The sequence below is a fragment of the Ostrinia furnacalis genome, unplaced genomic scaffold (genome assembly GCF_004193835.3).
Source record: "Ostrinia furnacalis isolate ACB-3 unplaced genomic scaffold, ASM419383v2 OfSCF7593, whole genome shotgun sequence".
Lineage (NCBI taxonomy): Eukaryota > Metazoa > Arthropoda > Insecta > Lepidoptera > Crambidae > Ostrinia > Ostrinia furnacalis.
In genome coordinates, this window is record NW_021137832.1 from 54380 (window position 1) to 62592 (window position 8213).

At 34.6% G+C, this 8213-nt stretch overlaps 1 protein-coding gene and 1 non-coding gene across 3 annotated transcripts in view; both read right to left on the bottom strand.

Annotated features, from left to right (window-relative positions):
- The window catches only part of LOC114365497 (somatomedin-B and thrombospondin type-1 domain-containing protein), a 52911-nt gene extending 45719 nt beyond the window's left edge, over positions 1–7192 (bottom strand). The window contains exons 1-2 of one of the 2 annotated variants that reach the window (XM_028322084.1): positions 7040–7192; positions 6536–6907 (exon numbers count right to left, since the gene is read on the bottom strand). In XM_028322084.1, coding sequence (XP_028177885.1) covers positions 6536–6767 — 232 coding nt within the window. In that variant the 5' untranslated portion in view covers positions 6768–6907; positions 7040–7192. Of the gene's footprint in view, positions 1–6535; positions 6908–7039 lie in introns of those variants that run through there. The other variant, XM_028322085.1, reaches the window with a different exon arrangement.
- Positions 7193–7578: 386 nt separating this feature from the next.
- On the bottom strand, positions 7579–7650 carry TRNAT-CGU (transfer RNA threonine (anticodon CGU)). Its single transcript has one exon. It is a non-coding gene; the product is annotated as a tRNA-Thr (tRNA).
- Positions 7651–8213: the final 563 nt, after the last annotated feature.

Sequence of the window (8213 nt, forward strand, 5' to 3'; positions counted from 1 at the left end):
TGATGAGAATAGAATAACAATTTAGAATACAAGTTTGTATCATAATCATAATGGACTAACAGATTTAGTGCATTTATGTTGGGTTATTCCGTATTCGACCCATGACAACTCTACCCACTCATTATTTTTTCCTTACTCAACCCAATTTTGTTCCTTACTCTACCCCACAACAATTATCTTGTTTTTATTATGATGTAAACATAAAATAAAGATGTACGAGTATGTACCGGAAATTATAGGTAAAACTATTTTTTTAGAATAATAAAACACACAAATTTTTTTTTTTTAAATCAGTACACAAAATAATGCAATTTTTCTTTTAAAACCTCACAAAAACTTCATGTGTTTTTTATTTTGTGTGGTGTCTTGTTGTGTGGTAGTTAGGTACTGGTAATAGTATACCAGTACCTACATATCCGAAGATTTCATCAAAATATAACATGATATAAAAATATTGCTATAGATTCTCTTACTGACGGTTTTCAGGCTTCGTATTACAATCCCAACTAATCCCAACTAATATTATAAATGCGAAAGTAACTCTGTCTGTCTGTCTGTCTGTCTGTCTGTCTGTCTGTCTGTTACGCTTTCCCGCTTAAACCTCGCAACCGATTTTGATCAAATTTGGCATAGAGATAGTTTGAGTCCCGGGAAAGAACATAGGATAGTTTTTATCCCGGTTTTTGAAACAGGGACGCGCGCGATATAGTTTTTCTGTGACAGACAAAATTCCACGCGGGCGAAGCCGCGGGCAGAAAGCTAGTACAAAAATAATAAATACCTTCCAGCAAAAATATACGACTTTAAACAAACTCCATTCATGACATTCTATAAATAAACGTAGCCAAATAAAATTTTAATGAACATAAATACGAGATAAGGTTGCTTTGAAAATACATTGAATTGATGTCCTTAAAATTGCTGGAAACATTCTAAAAGGTGTTCATTGAAGGAAATATTGGGGAACGAAATAAAAATAAACTTATATTTTGGTACGATTAGGGCTCGTACACATAAACACGACACGACGTCGTAACGTCGTATTGTAGAAATACGTGCCACGATTTCTTCGTGTGGTCGCTCGCAGTTGATCTCGAAAAATGGACCGCACTAGACGTGTTCTCATGCTGATATTAAAAATACGAATAAAGAAGAAACAGATACACAGAAGATACTGCGATCTTTCTTGTGCTGCATTTACTGTCCCGAAGCAGTGGTAGGGTGAATTTTGAGACGTGTAAAAGGGTATTTTAAAAGCTTACTTGCAAAAATAATAATATGAGTTTAATGGGTTTCATTTCTTTTGATTATTAATAACGAGAGTCATTTTAAAAAGCCAATGTCGTGTCGCTTGCTCGTCGTAGGTTTCCACAATATCTGATGAAGACGCATCGGGAAACGACGCCGCGTCTTAGCACCATGTCCGATCGCGTTTAAGTGTACAAGCCCTTACATTTTTGGCACGATTACGTACAAAAGGCGAAACATACTTATTTTATAGGGACAGCGAGAAATAGCCCGCCCTCAGGCCATCGGAGGAGTTAATCTCCTCGAAGGGAAAAGGTCTGTATTTACATTTAACATCACATCAGAGTATCCATTTTGTTGGAAAATAGCACCTATTACAATGGGGTAAGATGTGGATTTTAGTTTAGTGTCGTCTTTGTACCTACTTTGTCTATTGAAAAAACGATTTGAGAGATGTTGAAGAATCTGCATCCAATTTACTGGGGAGTAAATAAAAAAGTTCCACGTTGTGCATTATTCTATACTAGTTTTTGCCCGCGGCTTCGCCCGCGTGGAATTTTGTCCGTCACAGAAAAACTTTATCGCGCGCGTCCGTTTTTCAAAAACCGGGATAAAAACTATCCTATGTCCTTTCCCGGGACTCAAACTATCTATATGCCAAATTTCATCAAAACCGGTTCAGTGGTTTGGGCGTGATAGCGAGACAGACAGACAGACAGAGTTACTTTCGCATTTATAATATTAGTACTACTTACTAAAGAAAATTAAAATATAAAAACTGCAAAAACCCACTTCACTCGAATTTCTAATTCGGTTGTGGCAAACTGGACCAGTAAAAAACAGGATCTAGTTTGTTTAATAGAGATATTCGCACTAGCAGTTTCTGCATACATTTGCAAACATCCGCACTGCAAATACGGGATACGTCCGTGTGAAAGAATCCCAAAAAACTGGAGTGTTGTGGGAAAGGGCCCATAAATTGGTTACTGTAATCATTTATATGTGTGTTTTTACCCCATCTCTGGTAGTACCCAAAGAACAAGCCTTACGGCCTTCGGATTGTGCTTCGGATAAGATATCTACTCGTAGGTACCTACTCCTGTATAAAATGTCAAAGATTATTAATTATTAATGACACGTATTGTTACACACGAGTATTGTGCCTACACCCCTCGTTCACAATGCGACACCCTTGGTCCGTAGTTATTAACGTGATCACGAGTAAGTTTAAATGATAGCAATTACAGTCAGAAAGGTGTGAAATACTTTAGTTAAGGTTTTTGCCTTAAGGCAGGGAAAATATGATTTCCACCATCTTTAGCTTTCTCCCCTTTTCCAAACTATGAAAAAAAGTTCTTCAGGTCGTTAAAGTATATGTCAACCACCGGTTGTTAACTTATGACGGTAAAGTATCTACATATCTTTCATACAGCATTATGAGCATTTAAAAAGTCAACATTTTTTTAGCATCTAATACTAATATTACTGTTCTTTCGTAGTTTAAAATATCGTTCGTATTGCATAAAATTGGAAACGGAATGCGTATTTTGAAATAGGTTAAATTCTTGGCTTACCTATCTCCTTTTTATGGAGTGACACTTCTGTACTTGCTTATTTTGTAATCAAACAGATCGTTAGCGGCCATAATGGGCGATTCTCATTGTTTATACTTTAATTACGAAAATTAATATCCCATATTTTGTTTATAGTGCGGTCATTTAATGTGCTATCTTTCAATGGTCTGAATACAGATTTTCCAATAATTATAAGGGTCATTCCATGAAAATCTGTATATTTTCGACGTCATTTTGTCCTAAACTTTTTTAAGATGCTTTTGAATACTTTATTAGTGTAAATTATAGTTTATTTATTAATTATGTTATGTCTATAAGGGCCAGTCACTTTATGCTTTATTTTACGAGAAATTATAACTTTCAATTTTTTCATACTACATTACTCCTATATGACTTTTAATAAAGTATAAAACTTATAACCTTAACATGTATAGATAAGTTAATATACTTAATGTAGTTGTTTTGTTATTATCACTATATAAAAAACTTCATTCCCTCTAGTAACTTAGTCCCTAGCGCCATTAAAAGCTAGGGCCTGACGGTCTAGGGACTGACGATTAGGAGTAAAACTTAAGACAAATGCAGATTAACTTTATATTATAAGATGCTTAATACGATGTGCCGAAAATAGCCAAAAAACCACACGTAAATACTAATAAATTATATACAATTTCCTATTGTAATCAATAAAGCTACTCAACTAGGGACTGACGCAGTGACTGGATCAACACCATGTTTCCGCAACAATTGGCACGTTTGCACTAATTCTAAAAACGGTTGCCGCAAAGTCAGTATGGTCTGAAGATAACTTCATATCGTACTTTAAATTCACCTAAATGTCATTCACTCTAAATACTTATTAAGGCGCAAAATTATAAAATCTGTGCGTGGCGAGGGAATGACGTTAAAAGCTGTGGACTCTTTTTCAACTTAAGAAAATCAAATTATTGTTTATTGAAACCGTAAAATATTAATAGAATTTGGTGTAATATACGTTTAAATAGATTATTCGTTAATTAAAACAAAGGATCAAGTTGATGTTTCCATAAATATGGGTTCCAAAACACAAACTTTTGGAGTACGGACATGCCTAGGGAATGACGTTATGGGTAATTTAAAAGGAATTTAAGATGTTTTAAAAATAGTTTTAAAAAATATAAATGGGTGATGAATAAAACACATTGCGAGCTGTTATTATACCGCCTCTNGGATAAAAAAAAAAAAAAAAAAATTAACAATTTTGGAATAAAATATTAACAAATATTCCATGTGAAATGTGGCGCGGACTAAGAGTTGACATATTTTTGTGGAATGACCCATAAAGAGTTAAACGTTGCACACGTTACACTGTTACCCAGTGATTAAAGAGTTTGATTCTAAAAGGTTTTGGATTCGATTCTCAAGTGGGACAAAAATAAGAATAAATTTTGTTTCGCAACGAATTTTTTAATGCTTACAAAAGAATGTTTTTATCTATGAGCGATAGCCAAGCTAAACGCTGTCGCATCTAACGTATTGAGTTAATATTTCTTGTCAAATTCTTTTCTCTCAGGAAAAGTCAAAATCATAAAGCCAAGTTTTCGGTTTTTATTTTCCTTAGTTATTACATATTGAGTTAGGATAGTGTTGTTTGAAATAAATATTTACTTTCATGTACTGTTGACTTTGCCAATAGCTTTGCTTAGTTTGGGGATAATGGACCTGTGTAGAAATAAAATAATATCCTCACATAAAAATGCGATAAAATCATTATTTCAATAAAGACATTTTATTTGGTTTTTCCTCAATCTAAAATTGTTTTCCACGTTTTCCCTAACTTCCTTATTTTCCTCCTAAAAATAAATAAAATGTTACACAAATAAGATCGTATCGCTTACGCCAACATTTTCGCGCCGAAAGTAATTATCGCGCGTAAAAATATTCTCAGACTCACAAAGATTGTCACAGATATTAAAAAATATTAATAAACGCGACCCGCCTTTTTTCATTCACCTTTGCGCACTTGTGTGGAAAAAAGTTGGTATTTTGTTTTAAAAATAAATTTCTGAATTTGAGATTGGAAACTCGATTGGAGTTTCCAACTGATTTTGAAATGCGAAAACTTAGATTTTTGGAAAAATCCTTGCTGAGAATAGGTACATGCTGTCGATTTATAAAAAAATAAAATTGTGGAATGAAAAACAATGCAAAATCAACACAATTTAAATAAGTTAAGGTGCAACAGTGTATAGCGTTTTCAGTGTTAATTTGGACGAGTCCTTTTCACAGCGTTCCTAAGCCGTAAACATGTTTAAAACTAATTAAAATGCAATAAAAAAGACCCTTTGCCCTCATTTTTAGGCGCAAAATATTCACATTTTATGGCACGATATAACGTACTAAAACACCAAGTAAGATAAGCACGTAACACGAAGAGCATACGGATCAAAAACTGCTGGCCGTTTCGCTCTCGTCTGTACACAAAATTAAAAAGAAAAATGTTTTAAAACCTATCATTGTCCCGCTCACACCTTTCAAATAAAGTCAAGCGGGACAGAGACAACAAAAGGCGTCAATCCTGAAGCCCTTGGCTCAGACAGTATTAGACGAGGATTAGCGTTTTCATTCCACGAAGTAATAAATCTGCATATTTCTGTGCAAACAGATGTTTTCACGTTTTTCATTAGTGCTGTTAATTTTAGAAACTCTGTAGGTGCGCGATAAAACCTTTTTTTGTCTTTCCATTAAAAGTTGAATTAAAAAATTTACGTGATGCTGGCACAACATAATGGTATTGCAAAAATATTATGAATAAAATATCATTCGTTTTAGAATTTCAAAACTTAAAAAGAGAATGTCAAATAATGCTGAGACATTTTTTATTGAAATTTGTCCCTCCATACAAACCGAATCCTTCACAATTTCAAAGCAATTGAGAATCAAACTTTGCAGTTGATTGAAAAATAATTAGGAAGTGAAATTAACTGTGAATATAATTTTTAAAATGGGGTCACCTACCCAATTTCCTTCATAATAAATTCTTACTGTTCTTAGTACATATCTATGGCCAAGTAATCTGCTACTTCCACTAAGTTACCTATGTAGGGATGATACGAGATTAATGCCCGTTTTCACCATCAATCCCTATTTTTTAAGTTTACTTTCTTTGATTGATGGTGAAAATGGGTATTAATGAATCAAATAGTGGAAGTCAACCTACTCGAAACGGTAATAATATCCTATGATAAATAATATTGAAAGGATTGAAGTTTGCATTGTTTAACGTGATGACGAATCTGTAGCAGGCGAAAAACAAATAGTGCAAAGCCGCGAAAAGCTAGCATTAAGAATGAAACCAACGTTTTAAATCCAAAAATCGATCCAAGACAATTCAGCGGCCGCATTATCTTCCAAATCTTCTAAGCGGAGATAAGAAAAATATTCATGAATAATCTCAGAAGCTCAAAATATCACCGTCTTCTTATCTCAACCCCCAGGCTTTTGGGGGGAATCTGGGGATTCCAATAGCTCTGGAATAGTTATCAGATTGTTGTCAGAACCTCGCAATTTTGATTAATCTTTCGGTATTTTATAGGTCGATAACGTAATTGCAATTGATATTAGACTTGAATGTTTGTTTTTTCTTCAAAATATTTTTAATATGAAGCTGAGGCCTTTATTATACTTTGCTCTGTTAGCTTGGCATAACGTAATATTAAACTTTCTAAACTCACCTCCACACGTCTCTCGAAAATCGGGACAGCAGTCTCCCAACTTCAAGCAAGCATGGTCACAGTAGCAAGGCTTGTCCGTCAGGTCTTCTATGATCGCGTTCTGATGAGCTTTTTGCACCACACACGCACTGTCCCGCCCGGGACAACACAGGTTGGCGTCCCGGCAGTAATTCGCACCACAGTGTCCCGCCAAACACACCGCACTAGCGAAACACAACCAATACCGAAGCATTTTGCTCTCAAAATTGCTTGTTTCTACAAAAAACTAAAGTTCACTTTCAATGGCCAATTACCAAAAGTTCAGAGCAGCTAATTTAAATTAAAAAAACACTACGGAACTACAAGAGAGCCAATGCCGTTAATTCAAAACAGCCCCCCTAGACAAAACGCACTTTTTGATCGAATCGAAAATCGAATCCGTCAAAACTCCATACAAAAAAGGGGCTTTTCGACCACTTTTCGACTGGTTTGCGATTATAATTTGCACTTTGTCTAGACCCACCGAGCTTGCTGAGAAAAAAGGCGAAACGCGCGCCAAAGCACTGTCCAGTTATAAATTAAAAAGAAGTCCAGGCTCCTTGTATGCCTTTTAAAATTTTCGTAAATGGAATCGAGCTTGGTCGAATGTCATTCCAAATTTAAAACCGGCGACGCCCGCTCGCTCTGAAACAAATATAAAAAAGTTTTTATAATGACAATTTTCGCCACTCCATACAAAATAAGTTAGGTTGACGTTTGTTACCAATATTGCAAAAAAAAACATACAAAAATAAAAAGTATCCGCTATGCACTGAATCGTTTCCTTTTTAATTCAGGAGTTTTATGTTAATTACAGTTAAAAATCATAAATTATTGTTTGATGTAATAGATTGTCATTAATTTAAATTGGCTTTATTTTATATTGCAAGCGTACTTATGTGCTTAGGAATGTACCAAAAAAAAATCTTCAAACAGTAAATTTTTGTATTTTAAATAATAAAAATATTACAACAATTAAAAGCACCAGAAAAGGACGGTCCATTTAAGGGCAGTCCTTTCTGACGTGCCTCCTGTGAGGTTTGAACTCACGACCCCTGGTTTACGAGACCAGTGCTCTACCACTGAGCTAAAGAGGCGTTGGGACGGTCGGCGAAATAGGCCAACAGATAACGCATTTCGTTTTTTGAACAACCGGGCACAGAACATACAATTATTATTTTTTATTATTAAGTTCGATTTTTAAATCGCTACCACAGACTTGATTCTTTAATTTATAAAAAAAAGTCATTGGTTTTCAACCGTATCTTCACAGCGTAAAGTTCAAATTGATGTGGGCTGTGTGGATATCAGAGTCTGATTCCAACTTTTTGAATTCTTTAAAAAAATAATATCCAGCCAGTAAGTTGTAACAGGATTTCGTTAAAAAATCGCAGCTATCTATCGCAGCTACTATAATAAGACATATTTAGATACGACTCGTTATTTCTACAGTAGGTACTCTTTCCCTTATAGCGGTTCATACTTGACCGGTTGTTATCTTACTAAGAAGGTCTTGTGATAACAAAAACTGACTTCACCGAGGTTTCTGACCTAAGTAGGTACAACGAACTTACTACATCAAGTAGGTGCTTAAGTACATAGTCGTACATATTTAATTGCTTGTACTGCTTTTTCACTTAATATTAACATCATGTTTTAA